The 24,246-nt window shown below is 51.5% G+C and overlaps 1 protein-coding gene across 2 annotated transcripts in view; it reads right to left on the bottom strand.

Annotated features, from left to right (window-relative positions):
* Window positions 1-3,255: 3,255 nt before the first annotated feature.
* Window positions 3,256-24,246, bottom strand: part of EXOSC10 (exosome component 10) — a 175,366-nt gene continuing 154,375 nt past the window's right edge. For both annotated transcript variants that reach the window (XM_063948684.1, XM_063948683.1), the window contains exons 24-25: window positions 11,737-11,810; window positions 3,256-3,376 (exon numbers count right to left, since the gene is read on the bottom strand). In XM_063948684.1, the coding sequence (XP_063804754.1) occupies window positions 3,346-3,376; window positions 11,737-11,810 (105 nt within the window). In that variant the 3' untranslated portion in view covers window positions 3,256-3,345. The remainder of the gene's footprint in view (window positions 3,377-11,736; window positions 11,811-24,246) is intronic.

The raw sequence follows: 24,246 nt of genomic DNA, 5'->3' as shown, positions 1-24,246 counted from the left end.
CCTGCCGGAGAAAGCAACACTCGAGTGGTTTAAGGGGAAACATTTAAAATGTGTTGGAATGGCCTAGTCCAGTGGTTCTCAAACTCGGTCCTCAGGACCCCACACAGTGCATGTTTTGCAGGTCACCCAGCAAGTGCACAGGTGTTTTAATTGCTCACTGACACATTTTAAAAGGTCCGCAGGTGGAGATAATTATTTCACTTGTGATTCTGTGAGGAGACCTGCAAAACATGCACTCCCCGAGGACAGAGTTTGAGAACCTGTGGCCTAATCAAAGCCCAGATCTCTATCTAATTGAGAATCTGTGGATTGCTGGTCACAAGCGGAAACCATCCAACATGGAGGAGCTGGAGCAGTTTTGCCTTGAGAAATGGACAAAAATCCCAGTGGCAAGATGTGGCACGCTCATAGAGACTTATCCAAAGCGACTTGCAGCTGTAATTGCCGCAAAAGGCGGCTGTACGGAGTACTGACTGTAGGGGGGTGAACAGTTATACACGCAGACGTTTTCTGTTATTTTATCCTATTTGTTGTTTGCTTCACAATAAAAAAACATCTTTAAAGTTGTAGCCGTGTTCTGTGAATGAAATGGTGCAAACCGTCAAACAATCCACTTTAATTCCAGGTTGTGAGGCAACAAAACATGAAAAATGCAAAGGGGGTGAACACTTTAGCAAGGCACTGTATATGCAGAACATCCTGGCACTTTCTGCAGTCAGTGTTTCATCCAGGCAGGTAATGCTATGGTAACACTGCTTATATCAGCTCGTGGGAAACTCCTGACGAAGCAATTTCATAGGTATAAAAAGGTCAAATTAGGACTATACATGTATGCTAAAATCCAGTAGTGGGCACTGGTGCCTCAATTTTGAGACATCACATCTAAATACAAACGCATAACATGGATTATATAGATTTAAGACACAGGGTGGGATGTATTAAAATACATCGCCGCCCACCAGAGCAATATGTACTAACATACGCGATTAGCATTGCAAAGCGATAACAGAGGACCCTGCGATACCTGTTAGAAGGTGTGCGGGGGGTCTCTGTGGGGTCCGTCACCTCCCATCCCCAGGTGGTGACGTGTGATGGGAGTCCCCGGGCTCCTCCCTGCAGCCGGAAGGAGGAGCTAGGGGATCGTGGAGCACTGCCTGGACACATGGGGGGGGGAGAGGGGGGGTGGCACGGCACTCAGTGGCGGGTGCAAAAAAAGTCCATAGGCTTCTATAGGGTATCACCATAAAAAGACGGCCACATCCTCAGTGGCGAAAACAGCGACCAGGCTATGGTACATATGAAAATGCGGAAAAACGGCTTATGGTTTACCGCATTTTCCCTTTAGTACGTCCCACCCAAAAGCTGAACTATATTGTCCCAAGATTAAGAAGCACTTTACATCAACACTGAACGCCTTCAAAACTAGTCGCCATACGCTGCATGGTGCGGAGCCAGAGAGGATCCGGCACCGCCTGATCCAAAGGAAATTCTGTAAGTCCGTGAATGGACAAAACAGTCACAGCTGAAGCTGATCCTCCCATTGAAACACCATTAACTGCACCAAATCAGCCACCGACTATCCCAGAGCCCAAGCAGACGCCGGCTTGGCCACAGTAGACGCAGCCCCACTAGACCCCTGCGCTTTACCAGCCTCTGTTTGACAGTCCGCACATAATACATGTGTCCTGCTGGCCACGTGGCTGTTTAACTTGAAACTGCGCACAAGTAAAGAAAATTTAAAAAAACGCCATGGTAGCGCCCTTGGACTCTGCCATGTACCCCTGCACTGTGCATACACCGAAACAAAACAAAAAGTATTACAAATAAAAACAAAAGCACTATCTGATACGTGCCCAACTCCGACGGAGATATAATAAAACATTGGCCTTGTGGGGTTACAGGGGGAGCTATAATGGTAAAGTGTCAGCTCCTGCTCACCCAGCAGCAGCACCATGGTACCGAGCCCCCAGCCTTGTGGGGTTACAGGGGGAGCTATAGTGGTAAAGTGTCAGCTCCTGCTCACCCAGCAGCAGCGCTATGGTACCGAGCCTCCAGCCTTGTGGGGTTACAGGGGGAGCTATAGTAGTAAAGTGTCAGCTCCTGCTCACCCAGCAGCAGCGCTATGGTACCGAGCCTCCAGCCTTGTGGGGTTACAGGGGGAGCTATAGTAGTAAAGTGTCAGCTCCTGCTCACCCAGCAGCAGCGCTATGGTACCGAGCCCCCAGCCTTGTGGGGTTACAGGGGGAGCTATAGTAGTAAAGTGTCAGCTCCTGCTCACCCAGCAGCAGCACCATGGTACCGAGCCCCCAGCCTTGTGGGGTTACAGGGGGAGCTATAGTGGTAAAGTGTCAGCTCCTGCTCACCCAGCAGCAGCGCCATGGTACCGAGCCTCCAGCCTTGTGGGGTTACAGGGGGAGCTATAGTGGTAAAGTGTCAGCTCCTGCTCACCCAGCAGCAGCGCCATGGTACCGAGCCCCCAGCCTTGTGGGGTTACAGGGGGAGCTATAGTAGTAAAGTGTCAGCTCCTGCTCACCCAGCAGCAGCACCATGGTACCGAGCCTCCAGCCTTGTGGGGTTACAGGGGGAGCTATAGTAGTAAAGTGTCAGCTCCTGCTCACCCAGCAGCAGCGCTATGGTACCGAGCCCCCAGCCTTGTGGGGTTACAGGGGGAGCTATAGTGGTAAAGTGTCAGCTCCTGCTCACCCAGCAGCAGCGCCATGGTACCGAGCCCCCAGGCTTGTGGGGTTACAGGGGGAGCTATAGTGGTAAAGTGTCAGCTCCTGCTCACCCAGCAGCTGCACCATGGTACCGAGCCCCCAGCCTTGTGGGGTTACAGGGGGAGCTATAGTGGTAAAGTGTCAGCTCCTGCTCACCCAGCAGCAGCGCCATGGTACCGAGCCCCCAGCCTTGTGGGGTTACAGGGGGAGCTATAGTGGTAAAGTGTCAGCTCCTGCTCACCCAGCAGCAGCGCCATGGTCCGGAGCCTCCAGCCTTGTGGGGTTACAGGGGGAGCTATAGTGGTAAAGTGTCAGCTCCTGCTCACCCAGCAGCAGCGCCATGGTACGGAGCCCCCAGCCTTGTGGGGTTACAGGGGGAGCTATAGTAGTAAAGTGTCAGCTCCTGCTCACCCAGCAGCAGCGCCATGGTACGGAGCCCCCAGCCTTGCTGCAAGAGAGAGACCTACAATTAGTAAAAAAAGCAATACGGGTGCAAAGTGCGCAATTCCTGTACAAGGGGCAAAAACAAGACCAGCTCTTCAGTAACTAAAACGTTTAATGATAAAAAGACAAGCGGTAACAATATCTGCAGGATCCCACGCCCCGTTCCGTAGACCGCATGCGCGCGTTATCTCTTCGGCCAGCTGTGTTTGAAGCCCCTGGAAATGAAACAGACAGATGATGTAAATGTGAAGGTTTATTCTTTATAATGAAAATAATCGATTCTCTGCTTATTTGGGATTTCTAACAAACGTAGCTTCCTGAATCTGTAATAGAAGACGACATAGGTATCTTAGGGGGGGATTCAGACCTGATCGCTGCGCTCAGATAGTCGCCACCAAAGGGGAGTGTATATTCGCCGTGCATGTGTACGCCGAGCTGCAAAAAAAAAACCCTCAGTCAGCGGACAGCTGCAAATCCGCTCGCACCTCACTCACCAGTGAATGGTTTCTCCAGTGTGTGGTGTGTGTGGAGTGTGCAGTGTGCGGTGTGTGTGCAGTGTGCGGTGTGTGTGCGGTGTGTGTGCAGTGTGTGTGCAGTGTGCGGTGTGTGTGCAGTGTGCGGTGTGTGTGCAGTGTGCGGTGTGTGTGCAGTGTGCGGTGTGTGTGCAGTGTGCGGTGTGTGTGCAGTGTGCGGTGTGTGTGCAGTGTGCGGTGTGTGTGCGGTGTGTGTGGTGTGTGCGGTGTGTGCAGTGTGTGGTGTGTGCGCAGTGTGCGCAGTGTGTGGTGTGTGCGGTGTGCGGTGTGTGCAGTGTGCGGTGTGTGCAGTGTGTGGTGTGTGTGTGGTGTGTGCAGTGTGTGTGCAGTGTGTGCAGTGTGTGGTGTGTGTGCAGTGTGTGTGGTGTGTGCAGTGTGTGCGGTGTGTGCAGTGTGCGCAGTGTGCAGTGTGCGCAGTGTGTGGTGTGTGCAGTGTGTGTGGTGTGTGTGGTGTGTGTGCAGTGTGTGGTGTGTGCGGTGTGTGCAGTGTGCGCAGTGTGCGCAGTGTGTGCAGTGTGTGTGCAGTGTGTGTGCAGTGTGTGGTGTGTGCAGTGTGTGCGGTGTGTGCAGTGTGTGCAGTGTGCGGTGTGTGCAGTGTGTGGTGTGTGGTGTGTGCAGTGTGTGGTGTGTGCGGTGTGTGCAGTGTGTGGTGTGTGCGGTGTGTGGTGTGTGTGCGGTGTGTGCGGTGTGCAGTGTGTGTGGTGTGTGCAGTGTGTGCAGTGTGTGCAGTGTGTGCGGTGTGTGCAGTGTGTGCAGTGTGTGCGGTGTGTGCGGTGTGTGCAGTGTGTGGTGTGTGCGGTGTGTGCAGTGTGTGCAGTGTGTGCAGTGTGTGCGGTGTGTGCGGTGTGTGCGGTGTGTGCGGTGTGTGCAGTGTGTGGTGTGTGCAGTGTGTGGTGTGTGCAGTGTGTGGTGTGTGCAGTGTGTGGTGTGTGCAGTGTGTGGTGTGTGCAGTGTGTGCAGTGTGTGGTGTGTGCAGTGTATGGTGTGTGCGGTGTGTGCAGTGTGCGGTGTGTGCAGTGTGTGGTGTGTGCAGTGTGTGTGGAGTGTGCAGTGTGCGGTGTGTGTGCAGTGTGCGGTGTGTGCGCGGTGTGTGTGCAGTGTGTGTGCAGTGTGCGGTGTGTGTGCAGTGTGCGGTGTGTGTGCAGTGTGCGGTGTGTGTGCAGTGTGCGGTGTGTGTGCAGTGTGCGGTGTGTGTGCAGTGTGCGGTGTGTGTGGTGTGTGTGCAGTGTGCGGTGTGTGTGCGGTGTGTGTGGTGTGTGCAGTGTGTGGTGTGTGCGCAGTGTGCGCAGTGTGTGGTGTGTGCGGTGTGTGGTGTGTGCGGTGTGTGCAGTGTGTGGTGTGTGCAGTGTGTGGTGTGTGCAGTGTGTGGTGTGTGTGTGGTGTGTGCAGTGTGTGTGGTGTGTGTGCAGTGTGTGCAGTGTGTGGTGTGTGTGCAGTGTGTGTGGTGTGTGCAGTGTGTGCGGTGTGTGCAGTGTGCGCAGTGTGTGGTGTGTGCAGTGTGCGCTGTGTGCAGTGTGTGCAGTGTGTGTGGTGTGTGTGGTGTGTGTGCGGTGTGTGCAGTGTGTGCAGTGTGTGCAGTGTGTGGTGTGTGCGGTGTGTGCAGTGTGTGCAGTGTGTGTGGTGTGTGTGGTGTGTGTGCGGTGTGTGCAGTGTGTGCAGTGTGTGCAGTGTGTGGTGTGTGCGGTGTGTGCAGTGTGTGCAGTGTGTGGTGTGTGCAGTGTGTGGTGTGTGCAGTGTGTGCAGTGTGTGCAGTGTGTGGTGTGTGCAGTGTGTGGAGTGTGCAGTGTGCGGTGTGTGTGCAGTGTGCGGTGTGTGCGCGGTGTGTGTGCAGTGTGTGTGCAGTGTGCGGTGTGTGTGCAGTGTGCGGTGTGTGTGCAGTGTGCGGTGTGTGTGCAGTGTGCGGTGTGTGTGCAGTGTGCGGTGTGTGTGCAGTGTGCGGTGTGTGTGCAGTGTGCGGTGTGTGTGCAGTGTGCGGTGTGTGTGCGGTGTGTGCGCAGTGTGCGCAGTGTGTGGTGTGTGCGGTGTGTGGTGTGTGCGGTGTGTGCGGTGTGTGCAGTGTGTGGTGTGTGCAGTGTGTGGTGTGTGTGTGGTGTGTGCAGTGTGTGTGGTGTGTGTGCAGTGTGTGCAGTGTGTGGTGTGTGTGCAGTGTGTGTGGTGTGTGCAGTGTGCGCAGTGTGTGGTGTGTGCAGTGTGCGCTGTGTGCAGTGTGTGGTGTGTGCAGTGTGTGTGGTGTGTGTGCGGTGTGTGCAGTGTGTGCAGTGTGTGGTGTGTGCGGTGTGTGCAGTGTGTGCAGTGTGTGGTGTGTGGTGTGTGCAGTGTGTGGTGTGTGCAGTGTGTGCAGTGTGTGCAGTGTGTGGTGTGTGCAGTGTATGGTGTGTGCGGTGTGTGCAGTGTGCGGTGTGTGCAGTGTGTGGTGTGTGCAGTGTGTGTGGAGTGTGCAGTGTGCGGTGTGTGTGCAGTGTGCGGTGTGTGCGCGGTGTGTGTGCGGTGTGTGTGCAGTGTGCGGTGTGTGTGCAGTGTGCGGTGTGTGTGCAGTGTGCGGTGTGTGTGCAGTGTGCGGTGTGTGTGCAGTGTGCGGTGTGTGTGCAGTGTGCGGTGTGTGTGCAGTGTGCGGTGTGTGTGCAGTGTGCGGTGTGTGTGCGGTGTGTGTGGTGTGTGCAGTGTGTGGTGTGTGCGCAGTGTGCGCAGTGTGTGGTGTGTGCGGTGTGTGCGGTGTGTGCGGTGTGTGCAGTGTGTGGTGTGTGCAGTGTGTGGTGTGTGTGCGGTGTGTGCAGTGTGTGGTGTGTGCAGTGTGTGGTGTGTGTGTGGTGTGTGCAGTGTGTGTGGTGTGTGTGCAGTGTGTGCAGTGTGTGGTGTGTGTGCAGTGTGTGTGGTGTGTGCAGTGTGTGCGGTGTGTGCAGTGTGCGCAGTGTGTGGTGTGTGCAGTGTGCGCTGTGTGCAGTGTGTGGTGTGTGCAGTGTGTGTGGTGTGTGTGGTGTGTGTGCAGTGTGTGGTGTGTGCAGTGTGTGCAGTGTGCGCAGTGTGCAGTGTGTGGTGTGTGCAGTGTGTGGTGTGTGTGCAGTGTGTGGTGTGTGCAGTGTGTGCGGTGTGTGCAGTGTGTGGTGTGTGCAGTGTGTGCGGTGTGTGCAGTGTGTGGTGTGTGCAGTGTGGTGTGTGCAGTGTGTGGTGTGTGTGGTGTGTGCAGTGTGTGGTGTGTGCGGTGTGCAGTGTGTGTGGTGTGTGCAGTGTGTGCGGTGTGTGCAGTGTGTGCAGTGTGTGCAGTGTGCGGTGTGTGCGGTGTGTGCAGTGTGTGCGGTGTGCGCAGTGTGTGCAGTGTGTGCAGTGTGTGCAGTGTGTGCAGTGTGTGCAGTGTGTGGTGTGTGCAGTGTGTGGTGTGTGCAGTGTGTGCGGTGTGTGCAGTGTGTGCGGTGTGTGCAGTGTGTGCAGTGTGTGCAGTGTGTGGTGTGTGCAGTGTGTGGTGTGTGTGTGGTGTGTGCAGTGTGTGTGGTGTGTGTGCAGTGTGTGCAGTGTGTGGTGTGTGTGCAGTGTGTGTGGTGTGTGCAGTGTGTGCAGTGTGCGGTGTGTGCAGTGTGCGCTGTGTGCAGTGTGTGGTGTGTGTGTGTGGTGTGTGCAGTGTGTGCAGTGTGTGTGCAGTGTGTGCAGTGTGTGTGGTGTGTGCAGTGTGTGGTGTGTGCAGTGTGTGCGGTGTGCAGTGTGTGCGGTGTGTGCAGTGTGCGGTGTGTGCAGTGTGCGCGGTGTGCGGTGTGCGCGGTGTGCGGTGTGCGCGGTGTGCGGTGTGTGCGGTGTGTGCGGTGTGTGCGGTGTGTGCAGTGTGCGGTGTGTGCAGTGTGCGGTGTGTGCAGTGTGCGGTGTGTGCGGTGTGTGCAGTGTGCGGTGTGTGCAGTGTGTGCAGTGTGCGCAGTGTGTGCAGTGTGTGGTGTGTGGTGTGTGGTGTGTGGTGTGTGGTGTGTGGTGTGTGCAGTGTGTGGTGTGTGCAGTGTGTGGTGTGTGCAGTGTGTGGTGTGTGTGCAGTGTGTGGTGTGTGCAGTGTGTGGTGTGTGCAGTGTGTGCGGTGTGTGCAGTGTGTGCAGTGTGTGCAGTGTGTGCAGTGTGTGCAGTGTGTGCAGTGTGTGCAGTGTGTGCAGTGTGCGGTGTGTGCAGTGTGTGCAGTGTGTGCAGTGTGTGCAGTGTGTGGTGTGTGTGGTGTGTGCAGTGTGTGTGGTGTGTGGTGTGTGCAGTGTGTGTGGTGTGTGGTGTGTGCAGTGTGTGGTGTGTGGTGTGTGCAGTGTGTGCTGTGTGCAGTGTGTGTGGTGTGTGCAGTGTGCGGTGTGTGCAGTGTGCGGTGTGTGCAGTGTGCGGTGTGTGCAGTGTGTGTGGTGTGTGCAGTGTGTGTGGTGTGTGGTGTGTGCGGTGTGTGGTGTGTGCAGTGTGTGGTGTGTGCAGTGTGGTGTGTGCAGTGTGTGTGGTGTGCGGTGTGTGCAGTGTGTGGTGTGTGCAGTGTGTGTGGTGTGTGCAGTGTGTGTGGTGTGTGCAGTGTGTGTGGTGTGTGCAGTGTGCGGTGTGTGCAGTGTGCGGTGTGTGCAGTGTGTGTGGTGTGTGCAGTGTGTGGTGTGTGCAGTGTGTGGTGTGTGCAGTGTGGTGTGTGCAGTGTGTGTGGTGTGCGGTGTGTGCGGTGTGTGGTGTGTGCAGTGTGTGGTGTGTGCGGTGTGTGGTGTGTGCAGTGTGTGGTGTGTGCAGTGTGTGGTGTGTGCGGTGTGTGTGGTGTGTGGTGTGTGCAGTGTGTGTGGTGTGTGCAGTGTGTGGTGTGTGCAGTGTGTGGTGTGTGCAGTGTGTGGTGTGTGCAGTGTGTGTGGTGTGTGCAGTGTGTGTGGTGTGTGCAGTGTGTGCAGTGTGTGCAGTGTGTGCAGCCCAGGACTTACTCCTACAGTGTGATGAGAACAGGCTGATCGGGGACGGAGCTGACGTCACACACCCTCCCTGACAACGCTTGGACACGCCTGCATATTCCCCGACGCTCCCAGAAAACGGCCAGTTACCGCCCACAAACGGCCTCCTCCTGTCACTCCGAATGTGAATGATGTGCGATTTAAATTTTCGCAGCAGCCTGTCGCTGTTTGCCGATGCGTGTGCGCAGTCTATCAATAAGCACCGGCTGTGAGAAAAAACGCACAGCAGCAATCAGGACTGAATCACCCCCTTAGTGATAAACACCGAGGGGCGCTGCTCCTCAGAGGTCTATGGATTAGAGTTTCTCTCTGCCGAGCATCTATATACTAATATACAGAAAAGGCTCTATATGTACAATCACTCATAATCGTCATTCCTATTTCTTTTCTCTAAATATTTATAGACTATTCATTTATAAAAACCTTAGAAACATAGAATGTGACAGCAGATGAGGACCATATAGTCTGCCCCTTTATTACCTCACATCATGTCACTGCCCCTGTCACATGCAGCCCTGTCCTCACTGACCCATCACTCATCTCCTTATATACTCTGTGCTGCTGGGGACCCTGCTCCCCCCACTATATAACTCTCAGTCTGTGGCTTCCTGCTGCCTCCATTCCCGTCCTCACATCATGTCACTGCCCCTGTCACATGCAGCCCTGTCCTCACTGACACAGCCCTCATCTCCTGATATACTCTGTGCTGCTGGGGACCCTGCTCCCCCCACTATATAACTCTCAGTCTGTGGCTTCCTGCTGCCTCCATTCCCGTCCTCACATCATGTCACTGCCCCTGTCACATGCAGCCCTGTCCTCACCGACACATCCCTCATCTCCTAATATACTCTGTGCTGCTGGGGATCCTGCTCCTTCCACTATATAACGCTCAGTCTGTGGCTTCCTGCTGCCTCCATTCCCCTCCTCACATCATGTCACTGCCCCTGTCACATGCAGCCCTGTCCTCACTGACACATCACTCATCTCCTGATATACTCTGTGCTGCTGGGGACCCTGCTCCTCCCACTATATAATCCTCAGTCTGTGGCTTCCTGCTGCCTCCATTCCCCACCTTACATCGTCACTGCCCCTGTCACATGCAGTCCTGTCCTCACACATCACTCATCTCCTGATATACTCTGTGCTGCTGGGGACCCTGCTCCTCCCACTATATAACTCTCAGTCTGTGGCTTCCTGCTGCCTCCATTCCCCTCCTCACATCATGTCACATGCAGCCCTGTCCTCACTAACACCTCACTCATCTCCTGATATACTCTGTGCTGCTGGAGATCCCTGCTCCTCCCACTATATAACTCCCAGTCTGTGGCTTCCTGCTGCCTCCATCCCCCTCCTCACATCATGTCACTGCCCCTGTCACATGCAGCCCTGTCCTCACTGACACATCACTCATCTCCTGATATACTCTGTGCTGCTGGGGACCCTGCTCCTCCCACTATATAACTCTCAGTCTGTGGCTTCCTGCTGCCTCCATTCCCCTCCTCACATCATGTCACTTCCCCTGTCACATGCAGCCCTGTCCTCACTGACACATCACTCATCTCCTGATATACTCTGTGCTGCTGGGGACCCTGCTCCTCACACTATATAACTCTCAGTCTGTGGCATCCTGCTGCCTCCATTCCCCTCCTCACATCATGTCACTGCCCCTGTCACATGCAGCCCTGTCCTCACTGACACATCACTCCTCTCCTGATATACTCTGTGCTGCTGGGGGACACTGCTCCTCCCACTATATAACTCTCAGTCTGTGGCTTCCTGCTGCCTCCATTCCCCTCCTCACATCATGTCACTGCCCCTGTCACATGCAGCCCTGTCCTCACTGACACATCACTCCTCTCCTGATATACTCTGTGCTGCTGGGGGACACTGCTCCTCCCACTATATAACTCTCAGTCTGTGGCTTCCTGCTGCCTCCATTCCCCTCCTCACATCATGTCACTGCCATTGTCACATGCAGCCCTGTCCTCACTGACACATCACTCATCTCCTGATATACTCTGTGCTGCTGGGGACCCTGCTCCTCCCACTATATAACTCTCAGTCTGTGACTTCCTGCTGCCTCCATTCCCCTCCTCACATCATGTCACTGCCCCTGTCACATGCAGCCCTGTCCTCACTGACACATCACTCATCTCCTGATATACTCTGTGCTGCTGGGGACCCTGCTCCTCCCACTATATAACTCTCAGTCTGTGGCTTCCTGCTGCCTCCATTCCCCTCCACATCATGTCACTGCCCCTGTCACATGCAGCCCTGTCCTCACTGACACATCACTCATCTCCTGATATACTCTGTGCTGCTGGGGACCCTGCTCCTCCCACTATATAACTCTCAGTCTGTGGCTTCCTGCTGCCTCCATTCCCCTCCTCACATCATGTCACTGCCCCTGTCACATGCAGGCCTGTCCTCACTGACACTCATCTCCTGATACACTCTGTACTGCTGGAGACCCTGCTCCTCCCACTATATAACTCTCAGTCTGTGGCTTCCTGCTGCCTCCATTCCCCTCCTCACATCATGTCACTGCCCCTGTCACATGCAGCCCTGTCCTCACTGACACATCACTCATCTCCTGATATACTCTGTGCTGCTGGGGACCCTGCTCCTCCCACTATATAACTCTCAGTCTGTGGCTTCCTGCTGCCCCCATTCCCCTCCTCACATCATGTCACTGCCCCTGTCACATGCAGCCCTGTCCTCACTGACACATCACTCATCTCCTGATATACTCTGTGCTGCTGGGGACCCTGCTCCTCCCACTATATAACTCTCAGTCTGTGGCTTCCTGCTGCCTCCATTCCCCTCCTCACATCATGTCACTGCCCCTGTCACATACAGCTCTGTCCTCACTGACACACCACTCATCTCCTGATATACTCTGTGCTGCTGGGGACCCTGCTCCTCCCACTATATAACTCTCCGGCTGTGGCTTCCTGCTGCCTCCATTCCCCTCCTCACATCATGTCACTTCTCCGCTCTTATCACTGCTTAGTAAATGTCACCCTTTGTCAGCGAATAGCTGCTACCAGGAGCGGCTCTGCCGGGTCCTCTCCTAAGGAGGCGTTACTCCTATAACTGATAGACGGGAGGACGTACCGGTCTGACTTCCCGGACATGAAGGACAGGCTCCTGTTACCCATAGTCTGCTGAGGTTTCTTCGATGAGGATTTCTGCAGGGAGGGAAATGGACAGATGATATTACGCTACTACCAGAGTCATCAGCACAAACGGAGAGTCAGTATTAAAATACATCACCACCCCCCAGCAGCATATGTAGTAACATCGCAATGCGGCGACAGACCCCTGCGATACCCGTCAGGAGGTTGTGTGGGGGTCTCCATCACCTCCCTGGGGTCTCGCACTGGCAGACAGACTGGAGTCCCGGGATCCTCCTCCCTGCAGCCGGGAGGACCTCCGGCCGTGTTGTAGGGGGAGGAGTTTGTGTTCCGGGACCAGGGCTGCCTGCGCACAGGTGTGCCGTGTTTTCCCTTGGCTGCGAAAACCCAGCGATCGGGTCTTAGTACATATAAATGTGCTGTAAAAAACCCCATAACAGGGGTTTTAGTGCATTTTCCCTTTAGTACATCCTGCCCTTTGGGTGAAAAAGGAATGTGGGTACAAAACTATCATGAGCACCCCAAGACTCCCCCATCCCAGCTCCGCGAGAGCTACAAATACAGACCGTGCTCCGCACGATGGCCGGGACTAGAGGAAGGTTTTATATATTGAGAAACGCATTTTTACCTGTTGCAGCTAATGCGCACGGCTGTAGAATTGCAGAGGCGCGGTAGACGCACATATAGAAGAAGGCCCTTTGCTTTAGAACACACCGCTACTTTCCGAGATTACTTGTGACATTCCGACATATGAAGCATAATTATATAAATAAATAGGGTCACATACATCAGGTTTTATCTTTCTCCAGCAGGTGCTCATTCACACGGCGTAACATCACTTTACCGCACATTCCACATTCTGACAATACCAGGAGCATTATCACTGTGTGCAGCATTCTTAAAGGCAGCTAACTGGTGCTACTAATCAACTAGGCTGCAGTATCACCCTGACCGCAATGACAACCTGGACTGGATCCATGTTCAACTGCTGTATGTATGTATGTATGTATGTATGTATGTATGTATGTATGTATGTATGTATGTATGTATGTATAAAATTATATATATACAGGTTGAGTATCCCTTATCCAAAATGCTTGGGACCAGAGGTATTTTGGATATGGGATTTTTCCGTATTTTGGAATAATTGCATACCATAATGAGATATCATGGTGATGGGACCTAAGTCTAAGCACAGAATGCCTTTATGTTACATATACACCTTATACACACAGCCTGAAGGTCATTTAATACAATATTTTAATAACTTTGTGTACATTGAGCCATCAGAAAACAAAGGTTTCACTATCTCACTCTCACTCAAAAAAGTCCGTATTTCGGAATATTTGGATATGGGATACTCAACCTGTATATATATTTCCAAGTGCCGGCACTCCAGACAATTGCTGGTTGTACTTGCTGGGGTGCCATCCGAAGCTCCTGCTTGAGCTAAGATAGATGCATGCAACAGGCGGCACTCACCAGTAGATTTAAACAGATAAACAGCGTCCTTTAATGTATGTGCATGCATAATATATAAATGTCTATATCAGGCCTGGCCAACCTGTGGCTCTCCAGATGTTGTGAAACTACACATCCCAGCATGCCCTGCCACAGTTTTAGCAATCCCTAATAGCAAAACTGTGGCAAGGCATGATGGGACTTGTAGTTTTACAACAGCTGGAGAGCCACAGGTTGGCCAGGCCTGGTCTATATTATCCTGTCCTCAGTAGGTTTTGGGTACACTTCCACCTTTGTTTAGCTTGATGCACTCTACGGGGTATTCCTGCATTTTGGAGTTTTCTAGGGTGTTAAATCAAAATAATTTACTTTACTTCCTGGTGACCAGATATGGTGTGTGATTTATGGTTAGTATGTCCAGTGTCCAGGTGGTCAGGCGACACGGGAATTCTCAAAGGCCCCTTTCACATCGCACACTGACCCGTGTCGACCAGGCAATATGCCGTGTCGATACTGGGTTATTTTTGTGATGTGAAAGGGGTTCTGGCGATTTATATACGCCACTGGCGTAGATGGACTGCACTTGAACTGGTCTGCCTTGGAGAAAATTGCATGCGCCATTGTCCCAGAAATGACAGATGTTCAGTTACAGCTCTGCATCCTCGAAGGCTGGAATCCGTTGTGAGCAGCACCCAGCTGGTGACCAAAAGGGTCGACCTCTCTCTAGATGACCGTAGTGGAGCCACAAAGTTAACGACAGTCAGACCTCGGGAGTCAGAATCATCTGTGATTTGATGTGATGAGGTTGACCGTTCCACTTGGTCAGAATGAGCCTCTGCAGAGGACGAGTGTGAAACTGTGAGAACTCCATCATGTGGAACATTGATACCATGAGGCCTTAGACTTGCATGGACCGATACTCAGACACTACAGCTGGATTTTGTTTCTCAGTTTCGCCATTCTGTCTGCAGACAGAAACATTCTCTGATTGTGAGAATCCAGTAGCGCTCTCAGATGCAGCACCTCTGGGATGGTGTAAGGGAGGACTTTCCAATTGACTAGCCACCCGTGACGCTGTAGGAAATCCATTGTAAATCTTAAGTGGCTGAAAAGAACCTCGTGTAAATTTGCCAAGATTAGTAGGTTGTCTGGATACGGAAAGATTGTGACTCCCTGTCTCTGAAGGTATGCTGCCATTACAGCCGTCACCTTGGTGAGAATCATCAGAGTTGTGGCCAGGCCAAATAGTAGTGCCTGGAACTGATAATGCTGATTGCATATAGCAAATCGTATGTACTGCCGATGAGACAGCGCAATAGCAAAATGCAGATATGCATCCTGTATGTCTAGCGACACCATAAAGTCCCCAGGTTCCATGGCCAAGACTATGGATCGCAGAGTCTCCATGCGAAACTTGAACACCTTCACAAATCTGTTTAGAGACTTTAGGTTGAGAATTGGTCAATATAACCCGCTGGGTTTCAGTACCAGGTACAGGATTGAATAATAGCCTTTTCCTCTTTGAGAATGAGGAACTGGCGTTACAACTCCTGTTTGCAGAAGGGACTTAACCACATTTTGGAGCATTTTGGCCTTTTCTTGATCTGAGGGAAGGCCTGTTTTGAAATATTGCTGAGGGAAGGCGTCCCTTGAATGAGACGGCGTACCCTTGGGAGACTCTCTCCCGCACCTAGGTGCCCAAAGTGGTTGTGGCCCAAACCTGTGCGAAGTGCAGAAATAGGCCTCCAACTCTGAGATTCCCCAGGGAAGTCCCCCCCGTCAGGCAGGTTGGCGTGTGGACCAGGATTGTTTGGGCTTGGACTTAGTGGTTTTTGCAGTGTGTGTCAGTGTGTGTGTGTGTCAGTGTGTGTCAGAGTGTGTGTGTGTGTGTGTGTGTGTGTGTCAGAGTGTGTGTGTGTGTGTGTGTGTGTGTGTGTGTGTATTGGAAACCGCTGTCCTTTCGCTTTGCTTTGTGGACGAAAGGTATGGAAGGAAGTACTTTTAGCACGAAGAGGAGTTGAGGGGGAAAAAAGCTGTGCTAGCTGCAGCTGACGCCACAATTTAGTTTAACTCCTCTCCAAATAGAATCTCTCTCATGAAGGATTAAACTTCTAAAGTTTTCTTGGATTCCAAGTCAGCTTTCCAAGAACGTAAACAAATGATACGCCTTGCCAGTACAGATGTTGCTGACGGTTTAGCTGCCATTATGCGTCACTAATGTACACATCTTAACATGTTCTAGGTATATTCTGCATTGCTCAGAAATGTCCGCAGTCCAGTCCTCTTCCTGTAACCATGAATCTGTTGGATTTGCGGCCTATGTATATCCCCAGTGAGAGAAGTGATAGATTTGAGTTTTCTATTCACTTCTCAGTAAGTTCCTTTAATGAGGATAATGTTGTGACATGTAAAGTGGATGTCTTCACCAAGCGTGTGACACGTGAGTCCACAGGGGGAGGGTTTTGCACTTTGTGCAATCCTCTGCAGGGATAGGATAGCGGGATTACACCCTTTTGGACACTTCTTGCCAGGAGAATTCCAAAACCCCTGTCTATCCTCCATTAAATGCTCAGAATGTGGGAATTCTGATCTATTTTTGGTTTCTTGAACACATCAGTGTTCTTAGCATCAGGTGTGGGATCTGCTTTACAGTCTCAACTGAAAGTAGGTACGTCTGCTACTAGAGGAGCCTCCTTCTCTGCTGCACAGGAGTCCGAATGGGCAGAACCCTCACCCCCCTCTTCAGATGATACACTGGAACCTGAAATCAGAGTGGACAGAAGGGCTGACGTAGCCCGTCTAGAGGATTTACTCCCTGGCAGTCTCTGACTAGATAGGGTTTGGGTCAGTATTTGCACTTGTTTAGATAAGGTGTCTGACCATGGTGGCGTTACCATTGGGACCATGCTAGTCGGCAACGGCATAGGACGGCCCATAGGGGGCGCAAGGCGGTCCACCAGAGTACCCAGCAATTGTGAGAAAGCAGCCCAAGGAGGCTCTTGTGCAGCCATAGTAGTCGTGGACTGACCAGGAACACATAGGCCATCTTGTAGTACATCATCTGCAAATAGCTCGGCACAACATGATTTACATGAGGGTAATTCCGGGGATTCTGCTTGTTTGTGACCCTTTGTGTTAGACGTAATGTAAAACTACCAAGGACACTTAAATACTCTGTTATAACCACAGTGCTGCACAATGGATGTGACTGTTGAATATACCCCCAATAGCACCTGTACACGGGGTTTAAAATAAAAAATAAAATCAGGGACAGAAATATATTATAGTTTTAAAAATAAATTCAAACCAGCAGGAAATACACAGTCACATACAACGCAGAATATTCAGTAACAATACTGCAACGGACACTAGAACCAACTACACCTGTGCTTGCTCTGTAAGATGGCTGCCCGGATCTCTGAGGGAACGGGGGGGGGCGTCCAAATAGACTTACAGCGCTAGCAGCCCAGTAGTGGGAGGGGTATAGAGGGGGAGGAGCTGACTACACCATTTAAAATTTAAAGGGCCAAGCTCCGGTCACACACAGTCTATATCCCAACGTATACGTTCCAGTGCCCCCGCTAGTGGATGAAGGTGAAAAGTAAAAATCAAAAGCTTTAAGAGATGCATATTGCAGCCCCCTGTCGTGGTGCATCCGCTTCCTGCAGACACCAACAAAATACTGGGTAGCGGGGTTATAGGGGAGAGGAGCGGAGCATTCTAAGATATGCTGAAAGATTTGCTGTTGGTGCCCGGACTCCGCCCACTACCTGTTACCTGATGTTCCCTGTGGAACCCTATAAACCCTGCAGAAGAAAGGCATCCTGGATATCTAGGGATGCCATGAAATCACCCAGAGTCAGAATGATGGAGCAAAGTGACTCCATATGGAACTTCAGAACAGGAAGGTATCTGTTGAGTGACTTCTGGTTGAGGGTGAGGCTGAATGAGCCGTTTGTCTTCTGAACTAGAGTTTGGAATAGAAGCCTGTGGCTCTTTGAAACATGGGAAGTAGGATGAGGACCTTGGAGGCCAGAAGGGAGTGGATGGACTCCTGCAGTGCTCCTGCTTTTACGGGATCTACTGAAAGGCCTGTTAAAAAGTATTGGGCAGAAGGATACTCCTGAAAGGTTAGGGAGTAGCCTTGGAAAACTACACCCGACCCAGGCGTCCGCCATTGTTGCCATTCATACATCGGCGAAAAGCAGAAGACAGCCTCCAAGGTGGAGGTCCACTGTGTGGCAGGCTTGTCAGCTGGCTTGGTGGCAAGGCGTCTGGTAGACCAGGTCTGTTTACCCCTGGACTTGGAGCCCTTGGATGAGGAACCCTGGAATCTGTAAAAAGACTGTCCCTTGGTTTTCCCTAGCGCAGGAAAGGAGTGAAAATCAGACATTTGTGACCTGGGGCTACCGCAGAAGGAAGGAAATGGGAGTCCTCTTTCTTAGAGTCTGCATCAGCAAGCCTGGTACGAAGGCAGAGGGCTCTCCTGGCTGTCACAGCAGAAGCAGACACTTTAGGGTATCTGTGTCAATCACCACCTGTCTCCCTGATATGCTCCACTAGAGACAATAACTTCCATCTGTGAGCACCAAAACGGAGACTGTACTCCAAGGCATCTGCCCAGCACACGATGGCCTTTACCCACCCAGGGAGACACGAGGGCAGGGCATGCAACAGCACTGGAATAAAACAGCCTTGAGAGAGTTCTTTAGCTTCCTATCCATCAGAGACTCCTATTTGGCCTATCCGCAGCTGGGAGCAGGTAAAAGGAAGCAATGCGCTTTAGCAACCCGGAGGTGCTTGTTATGGTGAGTCCATGCCTCCGCCAGAATGTCAAATTGGGCAGAAAAAGGGAACTCAGTGGCTACCTTCTTCTGATGCTTAAAATAGGATTTTAATACCTACCGGTAAATCCTTTTCTCTTAGTCCGTAGAGGATGCTGGGGACACTTCAAGAACCATGGGGTATAGACGGGATCCGCAGGAGACATGGGCACTTTAAGACCTTGAAGGGGTGTGAACTGGCTCCTCCCTTTATGCCCCTCCTCCAGACTCCAGTTATAGGAACTGTGCCCAGGGAGACGGACATTTCGAGGAAAAGGATTTATTGTTAAAACTAAGGTGAGATACATACCAGCTCACACATCAAACACGCCGTACAACATGGCATTTAACAGAATTCCAGTCAACGGCATGAACAAAATCAGCAACAGGCTGACCATAACTGAAACACAACCTTTGTGTAACATAAGCAATAACTATTAAACAAGTACTGCAGATACAGCCCGCACTGGGACGGGCGCCCAGCATCCTCTACGGACTAAGAGAAAAGGATTTACCGGTAGGTATTAAAATCCTGTTTTCTCCTACGTCCTAGAGGATGCTGGGGATGCTTCAAGAACCATGGGGTTTATACCAAAGCTCTGAAACTGGCGGGAGAGTGCGGATGACTCTGCAGCACCGATTGACCAAACAAGAGGTCCTCTTCAGCCAGGTTATCAAACCTGTAAAACTTCGCAAAGGTGTTTGATCCCGACCAAGTAGCAGCTCGGCAAAGTTGTAACGCCGAGACTCCACGGGCAGCCGCTCAGGAGGAGCCCACCTTCCTGGTAGAATGGGCCTCCACCTATTTCGGTAACGGCAATCCTGCCGTAGAATGAGCCTGCTGAATCGTATTACAGATCCAGCGTGCAATAGTCTGCTTGGAAGCAGGAGCCCCAATCTTGTTGGGAGCCCACAGGACAAACAGAGCCTCTGTTTTCCTAATCTGCGCCATTCTGGCGACATAGATTTTCAAAGCTCTGACCACATCGAGAGTCTTCGATTCCGCCAAGGCGTCAGTAGCCACTGGCTCCACAATAGGCTGGTTTACGTGAAACGACGAAACCACTTTTGGCACAAATTGCTGACGAGTTCTCAACTCCGCTCCATCTGCATGGAAGATTAAATAGGGGTTTTTGTGAGACAAAGCCGCCAATTCAGAAACCCGCCTTGCGGATGCCAAGGCCAACAGCATGACTACTTTCCAAGTAAGGAATTTCAACTCAACCTTACGCAAAGGTTCAAACCAATGAGATTGCAGGAACTGCACCACCACATTAAGATCCCATGGTGCTACTGGGGGCACAAAGGGAGGTTGGATGTGCAGCACGCCCTTCACGAAGGTCTGAACTTCTGGAAGGGAGGCCAATTCTTTCTGAAAGAAAATAGATAAGGCCGAAATTTGTACTTTAATGGAGCCTAACTTTAGGCCCACATCCACACCTGCTTGCAAAAAATGGAGTAAACGCCCCAGCTAAAATTCCTCTATAGGAGCCTTCTTGGATTCACACCAAGACACACATTTTCTCCAAATACGGTGGTAATGCTTCGCCAATACCTCTTTTCTAGCCTGAAGTAGTGTGGGAATGACTTCACTGGGAATACCCTTTCGGGCTAGGATTTGGCGTTCAACCGCCATACCGTCAAAAGGCAGCCGCGGTAAGTCTTAAAACACGCACGGTCCTTGCTGGAACAGGTCCTCTCAAAGAGAAAAAGACCAGGGATCTTCTATGAGTAATTCTTGAAGATCTGGATACCAAGCCATCCTTGGCCAGTCCAGAACAATGAGGATCGCCTGAACCTTTGTTGTTCTTAAGATCTTTATCACCTTCGGAATGAGCGGAAGTGGAGGGAACACAGACTGAAACACCCAGGGCGTCCACCGCTATTGCTTGAGGGTCCCTTGACCTGGAACAATATCTCTGAAGCTTCTTGTTGAGGCGAGACGCCATCATGTCTATTTGAGGAATTCCCCAACGACTTGTCACTTCTGCAAAGACCTCTTGATGAAGACCCCACTATCCTGGATGGAGATCGTGTCTGCTGAGGAAGTCTGCTTCCCAGCTGTCCACTCCTGGAATGAAGACTGCTGACAGACCGCTTGCATGTTTCTCCGCCCAGCGAAGAACTTTTGTGGCCTCCGCCATCGCCGCTCTGCTCTTTGTTCCGCCCTGGCGGTTTATGTACGCCACTGCTGTTACGTTGTCTGACTGAATCAAGACGGGCAGACCGCGAAGATGATGTTCCGCTTGCCGAAGGCCGTTGTAAATGGCCCTTAATTCCAGAATGTTTATGTGCAGACAAGCTTCCTGGCTTGACCATTTTCCCTGGAAATTTATCCCATGTGTGACTGCTCCCCAGCCTCGGAGACTTGCATCTGTGGTCACCAGGATCCAATCCAGAATCCCGAGCCTGCACCCCTCTAGGAGGTGAGAACTGTGCAGCCACCAAAGGAGACAGAATCTGGTCCTGGAAGATAGGATTATTTTCCGGTGCATGTCCAGGTGAGACCCGGACCACTTGTCCAACAGGTCCCACTGAAATACTCTGGCATGGAACCTGCCAAACTCAATGGCCTCGTAGGCCGCCACCATCTTCCCCAGCAACCGAGTGCATTGAAGAATCAACACTCTTGCCGGTTTCAGAATCTGTTTTACCATGTTCTGTATTTCCAGAGCCTTTTCCACTGGAAGAAAATCTCTCTGTAATTCTGTATCCAGAATCATACCCAGGAACGACAGCCGTGTCGTCGGAACAAACTGTGATTTTGGCAAGTTTAGGAGCCTACCATGTTGTTGCAGAATCGTCAGTGAGAGCGCAACGTTTTTCAGCAATTGCTCCTTGGACCTCGCCTTTATCAGGAGATCGTCCAAGTATGGGATAATTGTGATTCCCTGCTTGCGCAGGAGAAGCATCATTTGCGCCATAACCTTGGTGAAAATCTTCGGAGCCGTGGATAGACCAAACGGCAACGTCTGAAATTGGTAATGACAATCCTGAACAGTAAACCTCAGGTAAGCCTGATGTGGAGGATATATGGGAACGTGTAAGTAGGCATCCTTTATGTCGACCGACACCATAAAATCCCCCTCTTCCAGACTGGAGATCACTGCTCGGAGAGATTCCATCTTGAATTTGAATTTTTTTTAGAAAGAAATTGAGGGATTTTAGGTTCAGAATTGGTCTGACTGAGCCATCCGGCTTCGGGACCACAAACAGACTCGAATAAAACCCTTCCCCCTGTTGTGACGGGGGTACCATGACAATTACTTGATTTTGACACAGCTTTAGTATTGCAGCGCATACTACCTCCCTTTCTGGAAGAGAAGCTGGCAAGGCCGATTTGAAAAATCGGTGAGGGGGCACGTCTTGAAACTCTAATTTGTACCCTTGGGTTACTATTTCTAATATCCAAGGATCCAGGTCCGAGTGCACCCAGACCTGACTGAAGAGTTTGAGACGTGCCCCCACCGGTACAGACTCCCGCAGAGGAGCCCCAGCGTCATGCGGTGGATTTGGTAGAAGCCGGAGAGGACTTCTGCTCTTGGGAACTTGCCACAGCCTGTGACCTTTTTCCCTTTCCTCTTCATCTCGCAGCAAGGAAGGAGGACCCTCGTCCTTTTTTGTATTTATTGGGCCGAAAGGACTGCATCTGATAGTGGGGCGTTTTCTTTTGCTGTGTAGGAACATAAGATAAAAATTATGACTTACCCGCGGTAGCCGTAGACACCAGGTCAGTGAGGCCGTCACCAAAGACACTACCGTTAAACGGTAGAGACTCCATAGTCTTCTTAGAGTCAGCATCAGCATTCCATTGATGAATCCACAATGCCCTCCTAGCCGAGACTGCCATGGCATTGGCCCTTGATCCCAAAAGGCCAATATCCCTCACAGCTTCTTTTAAATATGCTACAGCGTCCTTGATGTGTCCCAAAGTCAAAAGCACGCTATCCCTGTCTAGGGTATCTATCTCAGATGACAAGTTATCTGCCCACTTTTCAATAGCGCTACTCACCCATGCCGATGCAACGGCAGGCCTGAGTAGCGAACCTGTAGTGACATAAATGGATTTTAGTGTATTTTCCTGCTTACGATCCGCAGGATCCTTTAGGGCTGCCGTGTCAGGAGACGGAAGCGCCACCTTTTTGGACAGACGCGATAGAGCTTTGTCCACCGTGGGGGTTGACTCCCACCTTTCCCTGTCCCCAGAGGGGAACGGATATGCCACTGGAATTCTTTTGGGAACCTGTACCTTCTTGTCAGGATTTTCCCAAGCCTTTTCAAAAAGAGCGTTCAGTTCATGAGAGGGAGGAAACGTTATCGCAGGTTTCCTTCCTTTATACATACAGACCCTAGTATCAGGAACAGCAGGGTCCTCAGTGATATGTAACTTCTTTTATCGCCACAATCATGTACTGAATGCTCTTAGCCAGTTTTGGATGTAATCTGGCATCACTATAGTCGACACTGGAGTCAGAGTCCGTGTCGGTATCTGTATCTGCTATCTGGGTAAATGCACGTTTCTATGACCCCCGAAGGGGTCTGGGCCTGTGACAATGCATCCTCCATGGATTTCCTCCATGTCTGGTTCTTAGACTCAGATTTATCTAATCTTAGTCAACCGAGTCACATTTGCATTCAAAACACTCAACATATTTACCCAATCATCCGTCGGCGGTGCCGACACGGTCACTCTCACAGTCTTTTCTGTCCCCACTCCAGCCTCCTCCTGGGAAGAGCACTCAGCCTCAGACATGTCGACACACGCGTACCGACACCCATAACCACACTGGGGCTATAGGAGACAGACCCACAACAAAGTCTGTTAGAGAAACACAGAGGGAGTTCTGCCAGCTCACAACCCAGCGCCTGTCCCGGTTCTGAAGCGAGTAATATACTGCCCAGACCTGTTAGCGCTTTTAAATTTCAACAAAATAGCACCAAATCTCTTGTGCCCCCCCCCCGTTTTGCACCCTGTTACTTGTACAGTAGTGTGGGAGGCCAGGCTCAGCGTCTCTGCAGCTTCTGTGAAGAGAAAATGGCGCTGGTCAGAGCTGTGAGGGCTAAGCCACACCCCCTTAATGGCGCACTTCAGTCCCGCTTAATTTCACATATTTATACTGGCGGGGGTCTGTATTTAGTGCCCAGGCACTGTATACACTCTTGCCAGTCGCTATTTGAGGATTTATGCTGCCCAGGGCGACCCCCTGCGCCCTGCAGTGCAGTTATGTATGTGGGAGTGTGGCCGGAGAGACTAACCAGCCACACGTGTAATGGCGGCTGCGGCACTGAAGGGGTAAACCCTCGTGCCCGACGCCATTTTGCGGACAATAGGTGATTGGCGTCATTGTTAAAAGTACTTACGGCGCTGGGCGCGGACTGTTTAAAAAATAAGAATTTACTTACCGATAATTCTATTTCTCATAGTCCGTAGTGGATGCTGGGGACTCCGTAAGGACCATGGGGAATAGCGGCTCCGCAGGAGACTGGGCACATCTAAAGAAAGCTTTAGGACTATCTGGTGTGCACTGGCTCCTCCCCCCATGACCCTCCTCCAAGCCTCAGTTAGGATACTGTGCCCGGACGAGCGTACACAATAAGGAAGGATTTTGAATCCCGGGTAAGACTCATACCAGCCACACCAATCACACCGTACAACCTGTGATCTGAACCCAGTTAACAGCATGATAACAGAAGGAGCCTCTGAAAAGATGGCTCAACAACAATAACCCGATTTTTGTAACAATAACTATGTACAAGTAATGCAGACAATCCGCACTTGGGATGGGCGCCCAGCATCCACTACGGACTATGAGAAATAGAATTATCGGTAAGTAAATTCTTATTTTCTCTGACGTCCTAGTGGATGCTGGGAACTCCGTATGGACCATGGGGATTATACCAAAGCTCCCAAACGGGCGGGAGAGTGCGGATGACTCTGCAGCACCAAATGAGAGAACTCCAGGTCCTCCTCAGCCAGGATATCAATTTTGTAGAATTTTACAAACGTGTTTGCCCCTGACCAAGTAGCTGCTCGGCAAAGTTGTAAAGCCGAGACCCCTCGGGCAGCCGCCCAAGATGAGCCCACCTTCCTTGTGGAATGGGCATTTACAGATTTTTGGCTGTTGCAGGCCTGCCACAGAATGTGCAAGCTGAATTGTACTACAAATCCAACGAGCAATCGTCTGCTTAGAAGCAGGAGCACCCAG

The sequence above is a fragment of the Pseudophryne corroboree genome (assembly GCF_028390025.1).
Source record: "Pseudophryne corroboree isolate aPseCor3 chromosome 10 unlocalized genomic scaffold, aPseCor3.hap2 SUPER_10_unloc_2, whole genome shotgun sequence".
In the NCBI taxonomy this organism is placed as follows: Eukaryota; Metazoa; Chordata; class Amphibia; order Anura; family Myobatrachidae; genus Pseudophryne; species Pseudophryne corroboree.
Note: the sequence above shows the minus strand (reverse complement) of the source record. Positions and strands in the feature narration are given on the sequence as shown.